This window comes from Bombus flavifrons, chromosome 3 (genome assembly GCF_040668555.2).
Source record: "Bombus flavifrons isolate JBK064 chromosome 3, iyBomFlav1_principal, whole genome shotgun sequence".
NCBI lineage: Eukaryota > Metazoa > Arthropoda > Insecta > Hymenoptera > Apidae > Bombus > Bombus flavifrons.
In genome coordinates this window covers 18,706,289-18,728,707 of record NC_138444.1, presented here as the reverse complement: position 1 = coordinate 18,728,707, position 22,419 = coordinate 18,706,289, and the positions used below count along the sequence as shown (strand labels likewise).

The window sequence follows — 22,419 nt, the reverse complement described above, 5'->3', positions numbered from 1 at the left end:
AGTATAGTAAACAGATACACGTGCAAGTGAAATAGTGCAGTGAGGTAAAAAAATACACGACTCCAGGTGCAGATGCGTGTAATATATGTAAACACCTGTGTTCGAATATACGTGAAATAGAGATTTATAAAAAAAAAAAGTTAACCTCGACATTCGTATCGAACAAATAATATCGTATTACGCGTATTACGTTCTACCGTCTTACGTTTCACGTTTCGTTTACGGATCAAACTCGACACGTTCCGATGTTTGCATGTTCTGTGAAAAGTCTACTTGACTTTTGCCGATTCGAATCGTTTGTCGAGAACCTCGCCGAATTTCTGTGGATATGTGCAGTATCATGCAGAAGTTTCCGGTCAGATAGGCATCGTACTTTGTATTACAAAAGCGATGTTTTAAAGAGTTTTAAATAATATATACAATTGTGTACTTAACATTCTTTCATATATCTTTGTCATATCTCATTCTTATATAGCTTTTCGAATATATCAATAGCATTGTATTTTTATCGGTAATTTATTCGATATTATACTTCAGCAACGTAGTACAGTATGTACGAGAAGTATTCAAAGTTAAGTAACGTCTGTAAGCAGAGCGGTGTTTCGAGCAACAATTTTCGAAGAAGAAACAAATTTTTATTTCTATATTCGAACAACGATATCCAACAGAATTTTAAGTAATATCGGCAATAGCGGTATGACAAGCGAAAGAAAATAGTATAATATACGAATACTGTTATACAATCGTATAATATTAAATAGTTATAATTCTATAGAATGTCAGATTTGAAATATAAAGTGAGAAAACTATGGCCGAAAACTTTTGCACGATATTGTACGTACATGTATACGTATATCGCTGTATTATTCAGAATAACGCGAAGATTACCATTTATCAGAGAATAAAGTAAAAAAAAAAGATAGAAAAAAGATAGAAAATGATGTGCATAAATAGCTCGCGTCAACAACAAAAGCAATTCATACTTGAGCCGGGAGCTGTAGAGGAAGTTCGAGATCGAATTGGATTTCTTATTGGTTCGTACCAATAATTTTATATCGGTAATTAAATTTGAAAATATTTGATATTTTGTGAAAATCCATTTGATAATTATCGAGTATAGAGCGTGAAACGTGTTGTCTGTATCGGCATTAGGGAAATCTTTTTCCCTACACGTACGACCATCGCTCGGCGTTACTTTTCAACTTCTAAAGCAATTTACGTTTAACGCTATACGTGTATTATCCAACTATTTGTTTTACAACTGTTATATAATAATCTCTCTCGTCGAATAAGTTTAGATCAGGCCACATAAAAATACGGTCGCCTACTTCGAAATACGTTCAATTAATGCGAAATACGTTTCTCAAACGAAAGAATACAGAATGTTTCTGCAAAATTATCGCATCGAAACGGAACCATCTATTTATCTTTCAAGTGTATTTTAATTCCTTCCCTATAAATGAATTTTAACGTCATCATCTAATACGATAATTTTCTACCAATTTTACACTTTTGCTTTATAATTTTAGGAGGCGCTGATAGCGTTCAACTAAAAAATAAGGTATGGAGTCGTGTATGAGCGCAAATTGCGCGGCAGCGCTATCGTCGACGCCAGGCTCCATTCTTACTCATTTCGTACAAGTACTGTTGGCGAGCCTGTGTACTTTAAGCAAAAGCGGGGACTACCCGATCGATCGGACGGATGAGATTTTGGTTTCGGAAAGAGAATTCGATTTTGTGATCGCGGGAGGTGGAACGGCGGGTACTATCCTTGCTCATAGATTGACAGAAGTAACGGATTGGAAGGTTCTACTGATCGAAGCTGGAGAAGATCCTAATCCCATTACCGACGTTCCCGGTCTCTTCATGACGTTGCTCGACCAGGATCACGATTATTCTTACAAGGTATGAAAATTAAAGTAAATTAACGCTCGGGAAATCGATCCGATTCGTTACCAAACCAATCACGGCAAAAATTATTTTCATCGACGAGTACAATTATTCGCAAGTTTTTGTCTTCGAAGGAAGAAAAGTACGAAGAACGAGAAGTTGCGTGGGTAAGCTTGGTCTCGAGGTGTGCGCTTAACGTACCTTTGATCAACCGTTTCTGTTCACAGGTCGAGCCTCAAGAGGGTATCTGTCAGAGTATCAAAAATAAGCAATGCAGATGGTCGAAGGGCAAGGTACTTGGTGGTAGTTCCGTGATCAACGCCATGATACACGTGTTTGGGAACGACAGGGACTACGACAAATGGGCCAGTCTAGGCAACGAAGGATGGAGCTACAAGGAAGTGCTTCCGTACTTCAAGAAATCTTTGAATTGCCCGGCGGAACATATAGCTAAGTGGGGGGAAAAGTATTGCGGAATCGGTGGGCCGATGAACATCAGACACTACAATTACTCCATAACAAACATCCTAGACATCGTCCTAAGTAGTGCACATGAGTTAGGATTGAACGTTCTCGAACCAGTGATCGGTGATCGTTTCGTTGGATTCGGAAGAGCAATGGGCACCGTGGAAAGTTCGCGTCGCGTTAATACCGCGAAAGCTTTCCTATCTCCCATCAAAGACAGAAAGAACCTGTACGTGATGAAATCCAGTAGGGTGGACAAGATTCTATTGGAAGGTGATCGAGCGACCGGTGTTCGCGTCACCTTGAAGGATGGTCGATCGATCGATGTAAAAGCATCGAAGGAAGTGATTCTTTCCGCGGGAAGCATCGCTAGTCCTCAAATAATGATGCTTTCGGGAATCGGACCCAAGGAACATCTGACAGAAATGGGAATACCGACCGTGGCCGATCTACCGGTCGGGGAAAATCTTCAGGATCATATCGTTTGGTTAGGAATTCACATAGCTTACGTGAACGAATCGGCAATGCCACCGTCTGCAACGTTTTTCATGGACGCAACTTACGAGTATCTAGTGCACAATTCCGGAGAATTAGCCACTGCAGGGATCGATCTTGTCGGTTTTGTCAATGTCAACGATCCTAATTCCGTGTATCCGGATATTCAATTCCACTTTGGCCATTTTCCACGTTGGGACCCGGTCAGAGTAAGTTCTCTAATGGCAACGTTTGCGTTTAACGACGAATTGATACGACAAGCGCAAGAGAACATCATGGAGTCGGACGTGCTCTTTTCTTGCGCTGTTTTATTGAATCCTAAGAGTCGAGGATTTGTCAAGTTGCGCAGCGTCGATCCAGCTGACCCTGTCAAGATCTACACGAATTATTTAACCGAAGAGGAGGACCTGAAGACGTTGTTAAAATCCGTCGACGCTATCAAGTCTTTGTTGAATACCGAAACGATAAAGAAGCACGGTATGTGGTTGCGACATTTCGATATTCCCGGATGCCGGCATACGCAGCCCGATTCTACCGAATACTGGGAATGCAGTATCAGACACATAGCTACTTCGTTGTTTCACGCGGTTGGCACGGTTAGAATGGGACCGTCTAACGACCCCAGGTCCGTCGTGGATGCCAGATTGAAAGTACACGGTATCGACAGATTACGAGTGATCGATGCGTCGATCATGCCAAACATCGTTAGCGGAAACACTAACGCACCGACGATGATGATCGCCGAGAAGGGAGCGGATATGATCAAGGAGGATTGGGGGACAAGAGTACACGTGGAACTGTAAAAGGTCTGGCTAATGTACGATATATTTCATAGTATCGTTAGAGTCCGATAGAGTTCGATACGCGAAACACGCAAAAGCACGAAACGAATTGATAATCCATGAAATTATACGAAAGTTATGTTTCACCCGGTTATGATAACAACGATAATAATAATGATCTGTATCGCGTACTGTAAAACGTTGTAATAAAATTAACTTGAAGAAATTCGTCGATCACTTTTTTAAGAAATAGGATAATTCAAAGTATTTAAATGGTTCGCTTACCGTGTAACTTGCGAACAATTTTCAAACTGCATCACACGACCGTTTCTCTGTTCTGGAACAGCAATTCGCAGATAATTGCATCGTAACATTCCGATGCATTTTACGCTTCTTTTGCAACTCGGTGAACGCACTTATGTCTCGACAGCAGTACGTTTTACCCGTAACGACGACAACTCGTCGACACGGATGCAGAGCAATTCGTAAAGAATTTATTCGTTGAACAATCGGGATCATTTGCAACAAAATATCTAGCAGATCGTTGAACAAACTTCGTTTTATGTCGTAGCAAATTCATCGAAATTCGGTGAAAATTTTTAACTACGAACCATTCCATGTATATTCGTTCGCAACTCTACTCGTTCGTTCGCGAAAAATCCAACTTTCGTAGAATCTAGTCTATGATGATAGTTGATGAAAAGCAGGAGGCCTGGATTTCGCAAGGCTTTAACCAGGAAACGAAGCGAAATGACTTTTCTAATAAATGAAAGCGTGCAACACTCCGAGCCGTTGCAAAAAGTACGGGGTAACAGGGGGGCGTCGCAAGAAACAACGCCATCGGCCGCATTTCCGACGATCTCCGACAAGAACGCAACCAGGCTGCCACTTTCCTTCTCAAATCAATCGTCGATGGTCAGCGATATCCGTAACAAAGATCCCGCGACCCTTTCCGTGGCCAACCGAGCCTTAGGTTGCATCCATTTGTACATCGACGTCCAACCGAGTCGTCGGGTACGACGGTTTTCACCTCGGCTCCGGATAAGTGTTTTAGTGTTTTAACGTTGCCATATACTCGATAGATTTTAGCTTTAACACGTATATATAAAAAGTTGGCGGAAAGTGAATTCGATAGTGTAAAATTAACAATTCGAAAGATCGTCTTTTCTTTGCTTGTGTTTTGCTTTGACCCTACGACGATGATTTACTTTAGAAACGCTTGATTCGTCGCGTTTTCTGGAAGTGCTAATGTAAGTTTATGCAATCTAATATTAACGTCTTTCGCGTGAAACTAACTCAAATAAGAAGCCACGTGCCTGTCGTCAATTAAGTAATAAATAAACTACTAACTATATCGAACAAATAAATTATCGACCAACGAATAACTTTTTTTAAAGACTTTTACCATAAAGAGGATATTAGTGACAGGTAGTACTTGACGGGCTAAAAACACGACTGCTTTTAAAGAACGACTGGCAATCACCCCGTGTCGTTGTTTCGTTCCCATATGTAAACGACGAAGGCGATACAACCAGCTAACCAACCCTTTGCGGTTCAAACGACGTTCGAAAGCTTTTTCTTCTGCTACTGGGCACAAACGGCTCTGCATTGGAAGAGAATAGAATAGTTTTCCGTTTACCACATCGAATTACACACCTTTACAACCGTAAGCGTAATTTAACTAATTATAAAATTGTAGAACCTACGTAGATCGAAAATCGGAAACGTTAGAAATTCCAAAGTAAAACGAAAGAAGATATTTTCGTCCTTTCGAACGATTGAATACCCGTTAGCAAAATTTGTATCTACCGTACATTTATCGGTCGACTTCTCCTATCCACTCGTTGCCGCTAGAAACTACTTTGCCCAGAAACTACTCTGCACAAACACGTCGTCAAAATCAATACGCAGCATCCAATTCGTTCTCCTCGACGGTCAAGCCAACCATCGAAAAGATCAAGAAGGGTTATCGTCTCGAGAAACGATGTCGTGGGTGCCTCCGGATCTAGCGAGCCTGTGTTCGCCCCATTCCACCGTGTCAACCTGTCAACCGCCTACGTTCATGTTTCTCACGCTCGTCGCTCATCTCTTCGGTTATTCGAAAGACTCTTATCGTTATTCGTTCGATGATTTCGATTCTCAGAGTTCGCCATGGAAATTCGATCGAGTCGAAGAATCGACAAAATCAAAAGCCAGCGTAGGATATTTTGCAGGCTCGAGGCAAGATGGTATCTACGGCCGGAAGATTTCGTTGCCGGACGATCCTGCGTCAATGAAATCACCGAGCGGAGTTTACGATTCGGTACTTTGGTACGATCGTGGAACTTCAACGAGAGCCAAGGATGAAAGCGACGACAGCCAGGCCGTCAAGGCTAAAATAGGTTGGTCGATGGCGAATTTTACAGGAATTTACGATTTCTATCCGCGAACGGGAATCGTGGATCGACCGATCGGCACGCCGGTTACGATTTACAATGGCTTTGTTGGCGAGAAAGGTAAAGAACGATCGATTTTTGTATGCGCGTTATGTGTTTTTGTTTGGCAACTGCACAGATTTCACCCTTTCTTCCCGATTGTGAGATAAAAATCGTGGAAAGCGGTAGAACGAAGGAAATTAGACGTTTTTCTTGGAATATGAATATTTTATTCTTCGTGTTTTATCTTCCTCTATGTCGTTTAATGAAATTCGACGTTAAAATTCGCGTATGTAACGTTTGAATCGTAGTATGAAATTGTTTAGCATTATTAGTCTAAATAGTTACGCTATTACTATTATTACGTTCACGCGTAATTGCGACAGAGGCAATCAACTTTTTATATGTAAATTGACACAAAATAACCACGTTGGAACATTTCAAATAGCTACTATGTAAGTGAAAGTATTTGTCTAACGTGTTTATTTTGCAATTAATAAACCGATAAGGTTAGAATATAAACATATATGTAGTATCTAAAAAACATTTACGTAAGAGAGTGAAAACTCAAAGCAAATAAAACAGATATCGTCCCCTTGTTTAGAGGCGTGAAAATTCTCTAATTGTTTATCGCTTAACTCCAATACATATTTTTTTAATTTACGATGCTAATTTTTACAGGAAAAACGTACGATCAACCACGATGGATAAACGGTGCGACGAACGGACATCCACGTTCGTTAACTCTCAAGAACCAAGTGAACGACCAAAATTATAATCTACGAGCGACGCAACAAATTTTCATGGGCACCGAGGTCACTGTGAATTCGCCGCAAGCGACCAACTTGCCAACGAAAGTGTACGATTTCGTTATCGTTGGAGCTGGATCGGCAGGATGCGTCCTTGCGAATAGACTAAGCGAAGTAAAACATTGGAAGGTAGCTGCCTGGTTCGTCTTTCGGTTTTAATTTGGAATCACGCGGAAACTCTCGGGGTTGGTGGTGGTGGCGCAATTAGCTTGGAAACGATTGCTCGAGCCAAGATAAGTCGAGGAAAAGCGCGATTATCTTTTTCTTCGAGTCTTGGTTTGCGAGAAGATCGAGTTTGAATATTCGTCGAGTACACACGCACTTAACTAATTTATTCGGTGTTACCAATTTATTTGTTTGCCAAGTGGCAGCGATTTCTACATGCTTCGACCGACAAATTTTAGTACACTTGCTGTTACTCGTGGAATAAAACCTGCGGACCGGTTGTAAATACCGCCAGTCGTACAGCGCTGTACGTGTTTAACATATTCGTCGTACAGTCAATCGTCTGTGACCCATGACGAATCTTTCGTTTTTACCGCATCGTAAAAAGTAACTATTTTTACATTTTAAACAACGTAAAAAGATGTTCGTTCGAACGAATGGAAATATTCAGTGTCTAAAATATTCGTTTTTCAAAGTAATAAAGTACACCTTTCGAATGAATTTACAGTCAGTCGAGTTTACAGGAAGAAAAATCGTTGAAATTTTTATATAGACAAACGAACGTAATAAACTGATGCAGTAAAGTCTGCGCTAAATTCCATTGTCGTTCAACGAACAGAAAGGATACGTTTTTACGGACACGTAGAAATAAGGATAAGCGAGACTTTTACTAACGTGGCGCATTGGAAATCGGTGACTAACGGCTGACTAACGAATGACAATCTGAAGCGATCTAAGCGAAGATTGCGGCAAAATTCTACAGCGAAATAATTAAAATGATCGAGATAGATAAAGGGAAACTCTGCGCTTTCAACGAAATTAAAGCTACGGAAAATGCAGCTATAATATACATAAAAAAAAGATGTATAGAATCGATATCAACGAATTACGAAGAACTTTTGCTTTCTAAAAAATATTTTATGCCGTAGCACGCTTTGTTGCGTTCGATGCGTAAAGCTAGAGAAAGCTGATAATCCTCTCGTTGAAAAGTCGAGGGCTTCTTTGAAACGGGTCACAGAACAGAAGATCGTCGATGATTATGTCGTGACCACTTGAAGGCTTCGCAGCGATTAAAACAGGCCACGAAACGCATCACGCTTATTGGATTATTTCGAGAATCGTCGACGACGATGATTCTAGATGTGTATCTTCAACGACAATATCTTGCTAATTTACTATGATATCACGATTTAACGATTTAACGATTATAAATACCCCATGTAGAATACAGTTATGATTCATAAGTAAATAACATCGACTAAGAGAAACTATTTATTACCAAACTTTTCGATCATTTTCAGATACTGTTGTTGGAAAGTGGCACGGAAGAACCAATGGTAGCCGATATTCCGGCGTTCGCCTCTATGTTACCAGCCAGCAATATCGATTGGATGTATCGTACGCAACCGGAGCGACACTCTTGTCGATCGAAACGGGGTAAAAGTTGCGCGTGGCCAAGGGGCAAAGTACGTATTCCGATGTTCCAACATCGAACGAAGAAATTAATTAGCGTGAAGAACGTACTGAGAGTTTGAAATTTCAGAAATGCCAAACGATCGATAAAGACTATCGAACTTGGAAATTTTCTTCGTTTATTATTTACAAAGTTACAAGTATCTGGACTTTAAAAAGTGTATCGTCTTTCGTATAGGTGATGGGTGGTTCCAGCAGTATCAATTATATGATTTACATTCGTGGTAATCGGAGAGACTACGACGAATGGGCGGAAGAAGGGAATTACGGGTGGAGCTACGAAGAAGTTTTGCCATATTTTCTCAAATCGGAAAATAACAAGAATCCGGAGGTGACGAATCGATCGAAGCATTTTATAATCGCAATATCGAAAGCGAATGAACGGGTAACGAGAAGATGGAATAAAATCGGTATTTTCTCCAGGTCGTGAAAAAGAATCCGTACTACCACAAAGAAGGAGGCTATCAGTCGGTAGAACGATTTCCATATACCGATGTCAACGCAGAGATCCTGTTGAACGCCTGGCGAGAACTCGGCCACGAATCGGTGGATTCCAACGCGGAGAGTCAGCTGGGCGTGATGAAACTGCAAATGACTTCTGCTCGTGGAATGCGTCAAAGCGCGAACAGCGCGTTCGTCAGACCCGTCAGACGCAAACGGAAAAATCTGACGGTCGAAACCGAAGCTCACGTCACGAGATTGTTGATAGACGACGAAACAAAACGCGTGACCGGTGTCGAGTACGTTTCGACAGCCACGGGATTTACAAGGTCGGTTTCAGCTAGGAAAGAGGTGATCCTGTCAGCCGGCGCGATCAATTCGCCTAAAATCCTCATGCTCTCTGGAATTGGTCCAACGGAAGAGTTGAGGAAACACGGGATCGCGGTGGTCAGCGACTTACCAGTTGGAAGGAATCTTCAAGATCACGTGACGATGGATGGCGTGGTGATTGCGCTGAACGTTACCTCGACGAGTAAAGACAACGATTTGAAAGAAAATGACATTTTCTATTACGAGAAAACCCAGATGGGACCACTATCCGCCGCTGGTGCCATTACCTGTGGCGTCTTCCTGCAGACGATTTCTCAACGCGAGTACGATCTACCGAACATACAGTATACGTTCGATGCCAGCAATCAGCAGGACTATCTGAAAGATCCGGGAGAATATCGCGAAACAGCGGTCGAACCGCTGTCCTATTACGACGCTATTAACATTAGACCGATTTTATTGTCGCCAAAGAGCAGAGGATATATACTGTTAAACGATACCGATCCGTTGTGGGGACCACCGTTGATCTATCCCGGATATTTTACGAGCTATCCCGACGCGGATGTATTGGTCGAAGGAGTAGAAGCTGCTTTAGAGTTGTTTCGTACGGACTCGTTTCAAAAATATGGTTTCCGGCTGATCGATACACCTCTGCCTTCGTGTAGACATTTCGTATTCGCTACGAAGGATTACTGGAAGTGCGTGATGATGGAGTACACGGCAACGATCTATCATCCGGTAGGTTCGTGTAAAATGGGGCCAGATTGGGATCCCGACGCGGTCGTAGATCCCATGCTAAGGGTATACGGAGTTAGCGGGCTGAGGGTCGTCGACGCTTCGATAATGCCAAAGATCGTTAGGGGGAACACGAACGCGCCTACTATCATGATCGCGGAGAAAGCCAGCGATATGATCAAAGAGGACTGGTTGCATGGTAAAAAGTTTGTCTAGGGCGACACCATCTAAAGCGAATATAGCAACGTTCGCGGAAACAAACAACTTTCAATTCTACGAGTAGCGAGGCTTTGTTATCGTTTCTACGTTGAAACGCGGAATTCTTTTCAGGGTAGAAAAGTAGAATGGGGTAGAAAAGATTTATAGCGTTTATGCAGGGTGGTTGGTAACCGGTGGTACAAGCGGAAAGGGGGTGATTCTACGCGAAAAAAGAAGTCGAAAATATAGAATAAAAATTTTCCGTTCGAGGCTTTGTTTTCGAGGAAATCGACTTTGAATTTTCGCTCGGTACGCCTGCACTTTATCGCGTCTCGTTATAACGGATCTCACTGTAGATCGTTGTCTCGATGGAAAAATTAAAAAAAAAAAAAAATTAAAAAGAAAATTTATATTCTATATTTTCGACTTCTTTTTTCGCGTAGAATCACCCCCTTTCCGCTTGTACCACCAGTTACCAACCACCCTGTATATAAATCGATACAACGAATAGATCGCGGAACTATTTTTAGAGCAAAAGTTAGCACGAAATATTAGTTTCAAATTTAGAACATTGATTACTCGGTGCAAAAAACGATTACTTTCGGAAACGTACTATAGAAAAATTCGCATATACACGTACGTTCCTATACGTTCCTGTCAAGTATTTCTTATCGTATTAGGTTGTCCGAAAAGTATCTTTCTGTGAAATGTCGTGGTGTTTGTCTCAAGGGAACAAAATGGATCGTACGTAATTCGACAAAATAATATAAAACAAAAAACGTTGTGCGTCCATTACTTCCTACAACCTAATATTTCATCAAGTATTAATATTTCTTACGACACAACGTAGGTTAATGTAATTCGCGGTTAGAGGTCTCACCGCGCAAGATATTATGCGTAATGACACAGAAAAAGTATATAATTGTTAATTAGAAACGAATAGGTAAAACCTTAGACTTTAGACCAATATATGCCACAATAGCGTAGATGAACTCGGTCTAGTACGTTCTTTCTTCTCGCGCTTCGATGGAAACGAATAAACATTACTCGTTTACTTGGACGTATCGCGTGTTGCCTGCTGTTAGGCTCGTGCGAACTATCGCGTCTATTTCACTGTGACATTCGAACGTTCATACATCTATGTATTTAAATATTTGTACATGTATAACGAATACGTTAGCATCTAGAAGATAAGTTCCATGTTATTGGTTGATAGGCTAAAATGCGAGTAGATAAGTACCTTCGTCCGGAATATCGAAAGACCAACGAAGAATTTAACGCTATCGTTCACCATCTTACCTGAAACAGAAAAACAAGTCGTATTACCTTTTTATCCTACAAACAAACGAATAAAGATAAATTCACGCTTCGTTAACACGTTCAGCTTGTGTTACTCGTGCGTCTTATTTATTTATTCTGTACTTTCGCTAAATGCGAGGACACGACAACACCTTCCGGATCAGCCGACGAAACCTCCTTGATGGGCGAATACAGCGACCGGATTTTACGAGACGCTTTAAACAGTCGCGATCGATGTTTTCACCTCGTGAGTAAATTGTTATGTCAATCGTTGGCCGAAAGGTGTCACCCTTATGGCGATTCAATCGCAACGGAGATTTCCGTCCCTTCGCGATTCCTACACAATAACAAAACCTGAACTTTATAACTATGTCACGAATGAGTAAAGATGCAACGAAGCTCGCATAATTATTACTTGGCATCAAGATATCAAAGTGCTAAGCTAAGTGTCCATCGATAATTAGATTATCAATAACGGACAGCTATGAAACGTATCTATTATGAATCGTCTGTTGCTCCAATTTCTTCTGCCAACGTTTTTTTTTTTTTTATTGGCACGATTACGGTAAGATATAATTATCGTCCGTTTTTTTACGGCAGAAACTCTTAAGATTCTATATTCTACCCATTTCAAACGACCTCCGTCTAATAACAGTACGAAGGAAGGTAATCCTCTAGAAAACATCGGCGAGCATCGCGAAACATGCGAAGACCCGTGGTTATTATCGCACCATCTACTTTTATGATTTTCAAGTCGACGATCCTTTGATCTGGATAAAACCTGATCGGTAAACCAACGATACGGTTTCACGAGTTCGATATGGAAACAATAAATTCGTTATATACGATCGTAAAGTTTCGATTCGCTAAAATCGATCGACTATCGATCGATAATTAGAAAAGTTTCTGATTAAAGAACGACTCGACTAATAAATTAATATTTCTCTCGATCGCATAATGGTAAGTTCTCTGCAAAATTTCGTTCCTTCGAAAAGGCGAAACACGATGATCCAACACTCGATTACGATCATGGCCACTCGTCGCTGTAAGTATAACCGACATCGCATAGAAACGAAAAACTTTCACTCGAAGGGTCTTTCCCAATTTTTCAGATACGCGGTAGTATACGGGCGCGATATCATACAATTGGAGTGAAAAGGCAACTTGACCAAGGCGATTTCAAAATCGCCTGGGCGAAAGTGAAATGCTTCCGTCTAACGTATGGTACTTGTAGAATGTGGCCGAAAGCCGAGGAGCAAGGGATAATCAAACAGAAAGAGAAGGAGAAAGCGAACGAAAAATGCAAAGCTGTCGTTCGTCCTCCGGATCTTCGTCTTTCAGTCCACTAATATCCCACGAAAAATCGATCAAACGCGAATAAAAATGCTGCTCGAGATTGCTGTTTAATAAATACACACATAGATTATTTATCGCGTGGTAAACATTTTTGAATCTATTTTTATTCGTGTTCGTTTCGCTTTTAAAAGCGATTTATGAGAACGTTGCGATATTAAAATTCATGCAGAGACGATCGATCAACGGTATAAAAGTAGAACCGTTTAGTCAGAGATTTCTTCATAACGAACCTAATGTTTATTCCAATGAATTTTATTTCCATATTTCCATAATGCAATTATATAGTTAAACACTCTTTATCCTTGTCGTGCATGTCGTTTTTACATTATTCACCTATGATATAAAAAAAAGAATGTAAAACGGGTCACGATTCAAATGGAAAACGATAATATGCAAGCTAATTTGCAAATATGATTAAATCTCGTTAAACAAAGCGTGTATAATACGTATACAGCGTGGTATAACGCTCGACGTGATCTTTTCGACGAGCGATAACTTATTTCGTGGGGAGTCCCCGTATTTAAATTTCCACTAAAAATACTTGTCACCGTTGATCGTTTGCGAAAGCGAAAATCAAGTTTCGGTAACTTAGTTGCAGTATCTTTGAACGATCGAACGAAACCGTCGTATGATTCACGAACCGATTCGGCGATAAACATAGAACGGCAATTTTTCAAATTAGATTTTTAAAAAGATACGCGTTTATAGCAACTACGGCCGAACCGCTTATTTGCCAAATCTATTAACTTCGCGAAACAAAGAGTCGAGAAAATTGATAAAATTATATAACGCAAGACGCTCTTATCTATTTTATATAGACGTCAAAGGATCGCTTCGTTGGAAGTTAGTTTGAAGAATCGACGTAGACAGATACGGTCAATTAAACCGCTACCAGTATATCATAAATGGTAAAACTCCTAATGGATACAACGACTTCTGTGATTCTAGTCACATAACCATCGTTGTAGGTGAAGGTAACTGGATATTTGTGTCTCGGCGTCTAAATCGGCCAGTTATTCCACGACATCGACGCTTATTTCAGTAAAATGTTTGTAGAATGCCGGTGCATATAACGCTGGTGTAACGATCGTGGCATCGATCACCGATTGGCCGCACATACGAAACATTTCACCCCAAGGGTCAGTAGTAGTCGGTTGGTAGGACCAAAGTGGTGGTACTACGGGTACGTTTTATACGTAGAACGTGATGTTCGAGCATTCAGTCTTTCGCTTTCTCTGCGTTCGCGAGTTGCTCGATCGGCTTCCATGCATGCCTCCATGCATGGTCCACGAGGATCGTGCCTTTTTCTCAACCTCGCAGAATATACCTAGTCACGCGATCGATCGTTCGAACGATTTTCGTAGAACGACAGTAGGAATCGATAGTCCGAAACTGGAGAGTGAGTATCAAAGAAACGATGATTTAGCGATGATTTAGTGTCGTGGAAATAAAATAAAATCTACAGAACCGTTGGACGAGTAAAGTTGAATGGAACAAGTGCTGCAAACGGTAGTGTCAGAAACGATCATTTATTTAGTGAACACTCTTACGTTTATACGATTATTGTCTACGTTTCGTGAAAGTAACACGATACTTTTTTCAATTTTTCAGTCATGATCAGGCGCCGTTAAACGAACACGAAAAATACGAGAGCGATCTCTTTTAACCGCGCCTAATTCTGTTTGTAGCGTTCCATTCGACGAATCAAAACGGACTTTGTCACTATTTTCGCCGACGTATAATACATTTCCCTTGTACCAAAAATACCAATCGTTATGAGCGAATGACGAGATCCGCAAAAGGAAAAGAAAGTGTATCGCGACCCTGACTGAAAACGTACGATCGGCAGCGAGCGACAGGTTGCCCGTGAATAGCGATGTCACTGGACTGCATCGTTAAAAAAAAAGAAAGTTATGCAAACGCGAGATAACTTGGAATCGTTTCGCAGCATGCTTTGTAGTTGCTTCTCGTCGAGTACTATATCGACGACTGACAGTCGGAATGACGAGTTTCGTGCCGGTGAATATAAGCCTCGTTAACATGTAAGTGAGAAACCGTGTTTCGAAGTTTCAGGTTTATTGTCTCGTGATGATACAAAACGTCACGAGCAGCAGTGCATAGAGCGATTAAAAAATAGTGGACACGTAAGTCGAATCGTTGAAAAAGTGTTTCTCGCGCAGGTGTGAAGTTTCAGGAGTTAATTTTACTTCCTTTATCACTGTGTATACAGAAAAATACGTCTTTTCTCGTCTTTGTGAGAAGTCTTTATAGGAAATAAATCGCAAAGAACTCGCTGACACAAAATTCTCATCTTCCTCAAGAAGCTTACTCTCGTCAGCGAATTTTAACGTATAATTAAATCAAAGATCAGGTAAAATTCTTCAGAAAATTTCCGATTGGCAAGAACGTTATTTTATCTCTTTGTAGGTTTTCTCAAGCATACAAGTATTAAGAAAACGTAGGTCTGTCACTCGCGAATCGGACGATTCTTTCAATTCGTCGCGAACAATTTACTTTCCACGACTTGCAACGGAGCTTTGTATAATAACAGGGCTCGATGACATCGTTCGATTTTATTATTACAGAAGCAGACTTTCTACAGCGCGATCTCTTCTTTCTTCGAGAATGTTCGGAACCCTCGACGCGTAACAGAGAATTGAAGAAGAAGCAAGAAGAAAAAAAGAATTGAAACTCGAATGTTTCGTTCGAAGCGTAGCTGTAATCAGGAAAATTTGGCGAAAAAAAAGTTGATAAAAAAACGGCAGAAAAATGAGTATCGTGACAGCAGCCACGTTGGCGGTGAAGGGTGCCACTGTTCTACTTGGAAAGGTGGCGATAATTCCTATTATCATAGCGGCCCTAGCATACTACAATTACGATCTGATGGATCCTGAGAATTATCCTAAAGTGACGAAGAATATAAGAAAGGAATACGATTTTGTGGTGGTGGGAGGTGGATCGGCCGGAAGCGTGGTTGTGAACAGACTTACAGAAAATCCCAAGTGGAATGTGCTGTTGTTAGAGGCTGGAGGACACGAAACCGAGATAACGGATGTCCCTATACTATCCCTTTATTTGCACAAGAGCAAAGTGGATTGGAAATACAGGACTCAGCCGCAAGATTCCGCTTGTCAAGCGATGATCGATCGACGATGCTGTTGGACCAGAGGAAAGGTTGAAACATTTTTGTAGCAAAAAAATACTCAACGTTAATTTTCTCAAAAATCTCTATTTCCGAGTTTTCAGTAATTGCGAAGATACAAAGTCGGAAACCAGTATATTTTCACGATTGAAAATATTTAATATCTCTTTTTAATGCTATAGGTTTTGGGTGGCTCGAGCGTGCTTAACACGATGCTCTACATTCGAGGAAATCGACGAGATTTCGATCAGTGGGAAAGTTTCGGAAACCCTGGATGGGGTTACGAGGATGTTCTGCCTTATTTCAAAAAATCTCAAGATCAAAGAAATCCCTATTTAGCTCGCAACACTAGATACCATGGCACTGGTAAGACGCTATATTTTTAATACAAATATTTATTAACAAACAAGCAAGCTAAAAACTTGGATCTTTCTTTTATATCTCGATTTAACGAATCGAAGGGTATTATACGGCCAACCTTATTACGTATTACAGCCTTATACCCAAGTGATTTTTCATAAATTATTATCAGAATACATTACCAACGCATTAATGTAACACATATTATTAACAGAATAGATTCCAATCTTTACGTAAGGTGAATCCATATTTTGATCATTCGCATAATTATCACTTTGTTTACTAACAATTAGAGTGGCAACAATTAATCGTTATAGCGATAATCTCCACCAAACTGATATACGATATGTTTGTAGAGAGATAACAAATTGATTTTCAATGATAACATGGCATTTGCATCGCATTACTAACGATATATGTGAAATACCCATCGATCGTATTCGTGCTTCTATTCTCTTTTCTCTCAATTAAAATGAAACGATCTCTAATTCGACTAAATATTTGTCGTTTCTTCTCGAAGGAGGGTACCTGACGATTCAGGACTCGCCCTACAACACACCTCTAGGAGTGGCCTTCCTACAGGCCGGCGAAGAGATGGGCTACGACATAGTAGACGTAAACGGTGAGCAACAGACGGGCTTTGCTTTCTACCAATATACCATGCGAAGAGGAACGAGATGCAGCGCCGCGAAAGCATTCGTCAGACCCATTCAGTTACGAAAAAACTTTCATCTATCCCTGTGGAGTCACGTAACCAAGGTCCTGATCGATCCACGAACGAAAAAAGCCTACGGCGTCGAGTTCATCAGAGAAGGCCGGAAAGAGGTAGTCTACGCCAGGAAGGAGGTCATTCTCTCGGCGGGTGCCATAAATTCCCCTCAGCTGTTAATGCTCTCGGGAATTGGACCTAGACAACACCTGCAAGAAGTAGGAATTACAGTGGTGCACGATTCTCCCGGAGTCGGACAGAACCTGCAGGATCACATCGCGGTGGGTGGTCTAGCTTTCTTGATCGATTACCCGATCAGTACCGTGATGACTCGCCTGGTGAACCTCAATTCCGCTCTACGGTACGCCATCACGGAAGACGGACCATTAACCGCGAACGTAGGCTTAGAATCCGTAGGTTTTATCTCGACGAAATACGCAAATCAAAGCGACGATTGGCCCGACATAGAATTCATGCTGACGTCTTCCTCCACTAGCTCCGACGGAGGCACGCACGTGAAAAATGCTCACGGACTCACGGACGATTTCTACAACCAAGTATTCCAGAATATTAATTACCGCGACCTGTTCGGGGTGTTCCCCATGCTTCTCAGGCCCAGATCTCGCGGTTTCGTGAAACTAAAGTCGAAAAACCCTCTGGATTATCCCCTGATGTACCACAATTATTTGACCGACCCCTACGACGTGAATGTCCTGAGGGAAGGCGTGAAGGCTGCGATAGCTTTCGGAGAGACGAGCAGCATGAAAAGATTCGGTGCCAGATTCCACAATCGCGCTCTACCCAACTGTAACCACATACCTATGTTCACCGACGAATATTGGAACTGTGCCATACGACAATACACTATGACGATCTATCATATGAGCTGTACAGCGAAAATGGGTCCACCGACCGACCCCATGGCCGTCGTCGACCCCGAACTCAGAGTCTACGGTGTGACCGGGTTGAGGGTAATCGACGCGTCCATTATGCCGACGATCACCAACGGGAACATAAACGCACCGGTGATCATGATCGGAGAGAAAGGCGCGGATTTGGTTAAGAAGCAATGGCTATCACGGAGGAAGAGGGACAACGCTACGATCGTCGCAACGTGACTGGAAGAATTCTTGCCGAGAAATCAACTCGTTCCGTCGATCGCCGAATGGATGTATAATACTTGCCGCGTTATTTCGTAAATAAGAAATAAGAGAAAAGGGACTGGTATCGAGATCGATGTAGATCCACAGAATGGAAATACCGTTCTTCGTCGATACGGCCGTTTGATTAGGCTTTTAATTTAACGATACGGAGGAACGCAAGGAGCTGCGATCGTTTAATTGTCGTTAGGTTCGCTTATAAGTAATTCGTAAGTAATTTATCGATCGAGAACTCGATGACGTTAAAGGAAATGCGTATTTTATATTTTTTTCACACGGCTAAAGGATAGGAAATGTGACCGTCGTAATGTACGATCGAATCGTTTCGTGGTATACTATACTGCTAACGACGTAAACGTATCCGATGTGAACCTTTAAAATCTGAAAGTGAGAAACAAATTCGTTTTCCGTTAGCCAAAAAGGAACATATATGAAACAGATTTTCTAAAATATCAATCCTAATCTAAAATAGAGTTAAACGTTCTGAAAGAACTTTTCGATAAGCGTCCGCTCCTCGCAAATTTATGGTTTACCGATGTCTTTTCCAATCCTCTCACTTTCTTCTCTTGGGTCAGATTGAAAGTTGTCAGAAAGAGAGAAAAAAAAAAAAGAAAAAATGAAAAGATACCAGAAGTAAATTCCGTATAACTAGAACGACATCGCTCGAGTCCATGCTATTTAAGAATCAACTATTTTTTAAATATTTTTTTTCTACTTTTATATCGATATGTCATCGTCGTATAATTATCATCGTGTTCTCGTTTTTATTTTATTCTCTGTTACACGAGGAATAAGAAAGAAAATATTTCGCGTTTAACTGTTTTACCACTGGAAAAATTACCGATGATTAGAGAAAGACGAAGATAAATCATGTGACAGCTTTGGCAAACTCGTTTTAATTTTTAAAATTCCCGTATTACAACATAATCGATAAGCAGCATTTACACGTGCTCGATCACCCAATGAACTACTTACTTATGCAACATGATGTATGACCCGCCCCTTTATACAGGGTGTGGTGATATTTCTCTGGGTTTAATCGAGAAGCTATAAAGTCGTGAACGAACGTCGGTCAACGTAAGCGAGAATCAACGATCTGCTGCACACGCATACTGATTACGTCTGCTTTAACCAATTTGAGTATAGGTCGATGTAGTTTCGTATATTTCAATGATAGTTGAAATCAAGTGGATCGATGGACGATCGATGTTAAATCATGATGCTTAGAATGTAGATTTAACGAATTAAATAAATAAGGTATATAACGCGTGTTACCAACGATCTATTACATAATATTGCGATCTACTTTCGACTCGAATAACCATGATGCGAATAATGCGAAACGCGAGTACGTTTTATTTCAATTTTAAATACCGAAGGTTCTGCTTCTGGAAAGATACTGTAAGAAGCAAGCGAGGTATCCGAAGGAGACTTCTAAGTAGGTTTGTAAAATCCAGACTAACTATTTAATTTGTTACAGATGATATACATATGTAGAAAGTAATAGATAAATGCTAATTCGAATAATTTATACGTAGCTACAACATTCGTAACTAACTTATTCGTAAATTAAAGAAACGAATGCGCTACCTGTGACCAAATAATATTTATTTTCCTATATCATGATATAAATGTCGTTACCATTAGAACTTGTTGATTTTGTAAATAATTAATACCGTTATTTATTAATATCGTCAAATTCACCGTATACAATATGTATATATTTTAGTCGTTATCGATGTTCCGAAAGCTCGAAAACTAGAATAATAGTAATAGTAGAAATAGTAGGAATATTTAAGTTATGTTAAGTTAATCAATTATAGTTAATTAATGGCTACAACGGGTAGCCACCCTTAGTTTCCAATGAAGCACTTTTTTTTATCAGAATGAACGTTTCATTCTCATAGCATGAAATTTCTGTAACGACACGAGAGTATATACTTACCAAATTATACGAAAGTTAATGTACTTGGACCTGATTAATCGGTATGTCAATTCTATAGTACTTTTGATAGCCACTGTAGCATTAAGTAGGGTTTTTTTGAACGTTAGTCTTTTTGCAAAATTTACCGAGCCTGGCAATTTCAAAGGTAAATGTACGAAGTAAATACACTTGCAATTAGTCACCGTGAAAGGTAACCGTTTTATAAATAATTGTATCAAAAAATGTGAATGAAATAAATATAGACACGAGACAAATATGTTTATTCAGAGGCGACAGACCTCGAAATAGAAGCTTTATTTTCAACTACCTTACAAATTATCCTGCAAAGAAATGACGAAACATCACATTCATCGGTCAATCGCGGAATATGAACTGGATCGTAAAGAATTTTTCCATCGCTGAAATGCGATAGCCGAATTACATTGCCAGTTGCATACCTCTTAAACGTCCTTGAACGTATGCTAGACGAATGAAAGTACATTTCTCTTGCAATGCGTTACGTAAATCACACAACGATAATAAGAGATTCTACCGATTTTTTCCTCTTTTCGATAAAACACGTGCTCTTCCTGCGTGCGTTACCTGTCACATCCAAAGTAACGTCAGACGTATGTACCTACGTGCTAAATAATGTTCGTTCCTCTAAATCGGCGCTGTATTTGCATAAATTTACAGCCAAGATGGTTAAAAAATATTAGTTAAGTATTAGTTAATTTTCAGGCAATTCGACGTCCGAATAGCAAAAAACGATCGATTAAGAGAGATGACAAATTATTCGAGATTGCCTAAATTTCCATATCATTAATTTTCCAAAATCGTGCAGGACGATTTTTACGAGAATTCTTGTAGATTATGTAACGATAATTTCGACGAAATTTCAAAAGAGTTTTACGCAACTAATCAATCTTCCTTTATATGGGTTTCTGAGATTGTCGAAAATATTGCGCAATTGGTGCCTTGTTGCGTGCGCAGTGAGACAAGTGGATACAATGGTTCGCAAATAGTCTACGTATAGTCATGGAATTGTCAGTGTTAACGTCGGTCAAACTACTGACTAAAGGATTATTACTTAACGCGTAATTACAGCCATGAAACGTTAACAAGGCTGAAGAAAAGTAAAACGCACTACATGCACGTGATGCACGTGATGCACGTCACGTAGGTACGCAGCGATCTCTGAACGCGAGATCCTGAAAATAAGATTAGCTGCGTACGCTCCTCCGAGCTCTTCTTAACCGATAAAGAGGTAAAAATAAATTTCACTCGGCGTATAAAAGTTTTTCGAAAGAAAAACGTCTCTTAAAATATTTGGAACTTGATCGAAGAAATAAAAGGAACGTATAAAAGCGTTTTTCAGATGATTTAACGGAAAAGTATCTCGGACATTTTGCAAGACAGATAACTGCATTAACACGTCGAGATGTACCGAACTTTCTCGCATCGTACGTGCGTCACGAGTAGATTGCGTTGAACTTTCCTAAAGAAAGACGTTCGAGACTGTTGCTTTTATCGAAATGTCTCTCCCATAGAGGCGCTTCGAAATTTTAGATAAGCCATTTGGCAAATGGAATTTCTACGTATACAAAGTGTTCGAACAATCGTGATACAATCGGAAAGAGGGGAATTCTACGTGAAAAGATAAGTCAAAAATATAAAATAAGATTCATCCGTATGACGCTTCGTTTACGAGAGAATAAAATTTGAAAATTTGTCAAGTACGCGTATACTGTACCGAACATGTTCAAATTCTATCTTTTTGAAAGTAACGTCTTAAACGTAAAAATATTATTCTACATTTTTAACTTATTTTGATACGTAGAACGATCTTCTACTGATCGTTTACTCGCTAATTAACCAATACTAATTCGCATAAATTTTCAAATTTGATTTTACCACAGACAAAGTTGCGTTCTATACTTTTGTACAATGAACTCATTGCCGATTGCGATTGGTGATAATCGCTGGAGCATCCTGTATAAATGAACAGGCAACTCGATGACTCGTCGGATATAGCTATAAAGAGAAATAAAAGTTCTAAACCCAAACGCAGAAATTATACCGAATTTAGACAAAATCAATTTATCAGCGGAAAAATCGAAGCATCGTTTTTTACTTTTTAATTTTAAGCGTAATTTCGCCACATAATTCATCGATTGTACTACCATATGCATACATTCATGATTACACGTATTAAATGCTGCGTGTGTCGAACTAAAAAGAAACCAATTAAATAAATAAATCTAGAACGCAG

The 22,419-nt window shown here is 40.2% G+C and overlaps 4 protein-coding genes across 6 annotated transcripts in view; 3 read left to right on the top strand and 1 right to left on the bottom strand.

Moving 5' to 3' along the window:
* Positions 1–22,419, bottom strand: part of Flo2 (flotillin-2) — an 87,967-nt gene that overhangs the window by 33,884 nt on the left and 31,664 nt on the right. The gene's annotated exons all lie outside the window — the stretch shown is intronic.
* On the top strand, positions 982–4,731 carry LOC138177830 (glucose dehydrogenase [FAD, quinone]). Of its 2 annotated transcripts, none has more exons than XM_069109040.1 (3): positions 982–1,058; positions 1,530–1,905; positions 2,118–4,731. In XM_069109040.1, the coding sequence occupies exons 2-3, from the start codon at positions 1,564–1,566 to the stop codon at positions 3,651–3,653; spliced, it is 1,878 nt and encodes a 625-aa protein (XP_068965141.1). In that variant the 5' UTR covers positions 982–1,058; positions 1,530–1,563; the 3' UTR covers positions 3,654–4,731. The 2 variants fall into 2 exon arrangements, with proteins under 2 accessions (XP_068965141.1, XP_068965142.1); XM_069109041.1 differs by having other exon boundaries at positions 1,013–1,034.
* On the top strand, positions 5,613–10,366 carry LOC138177829 (glucose dehydrogenase [FAD, quinone]). The gene is made up of 5 exons (XM_069109038.1): positions 5,613–6,127; positions 6,728–6,984; positions 8,322–8,486; positions 8,672–8,824; positions 8,917–10,366. The coding sequence occupies exons 1-5, from the start codon at positions 5,617–5,619 to the stop codon at positions 10,213–10,215; spliced, it is 2,385 nt and encodes a 794-aa protein (XP_068965139.1). The 5' UTR covers positions 5,613–5,616; the 3' UTR covers positions 10,216–10,366.
* Positions 14,101–19,319, top strand: LOC138178204 (glucose dehydrogenase [FAD, quinone]-like). Of its 2 annotated transcripts, XM_069109791.1 has the most exons (4): positions 14,101–14,251; positions 15,438–16,026; positions 16,177–16,360; positions 16,875–19,319. In XM_069109791.1, exons 2-4 carry the CDS (start codon positions 15,622–15,624, stop codon positions 18,179–18,181), a joined length of 1,896 nt encoding a protein of 631 aa, XP_068965892.1. In that variant the 5' UTR covers positions 14,101–14,251; positions 15,438–15,621; the 3' UTR covers positions 18,182–19,319. The 2 variants fall into 2 exon arrangements, with proteins under 2 accessions (XP_068965892.1, XP_068965894.1); XM_069109793.1 differs by lacking the exon at positions 14,101–14,251 and having other exon boundaries at positions 15,075–16,026.

What these genes read in the sequence shown, in the direction of transcription:
- LOC138177829 (XM_069109038.1), top strand. Translation starts at nt 5,617, where the DNA reads ATGTCGTGGGTGCCTCCGGATCTAGCGAGCCTGTGTTCGCCCCATTCC. An exon ending in TGGCTTTGTTGGCGAGAAAG is followed by an intron (nt 6,128 to 6,727) that starts GTAAAGAACGAT and finishes TAATTTTTACAG; the next exon opens with GAAAAACGTACGATCAACCA. An exon ending in AAAATAACAAGAATCCGGAG is followed by an intron (nt 8,825 to 8,916) that starts GTGACGAATCGA and finishes TATTTTCTCCAG; the next exon opens with GTCGTGAAAAAGAATCCGTA.
- LOC138177830 (XM_069109040.1), top strand. Translation starts at nt 1,564, where the DNA reads ATGGAGTCGTGTATGAGCGCAAATTGCGCGGCAGCGCTATCGTCGACG. An exon ending in ATCACGATTATTCTTACAAG is followed by an intron (nt 1,906 to 2,117) that starts GTATGAAAATTA and finishes TTCTGTTCACAG; the next exon opens with GTCGAGCCTCAAGAGGGTAT.
- LOC138178204 (XM_069109791.1), top strand. Translation starts at nt 15,622, where the DNA reads ATGAGTATCGTGACAGCAGCCACGTTGGCGGTGAAGGGTGCCACTGTT. An exon ending in GCTGTTGGACCAGAGGAAAG is followed by an intron (nt 16,027 to 16,176) that starts GTTGAAACATTT and finishes TTAATGCTATAG; the next exon opens with GTTTTGGGTGGCTCGAGCGT. An exon ending in CACTAGATACCATGGCACTG is followed by an intron (nt 16,361 to 16,874) that starts GTAAGACGCTAT and finishes TTCTTCTCGAAG; the next exon opens with GAGGGTACCTGACGATTCAG.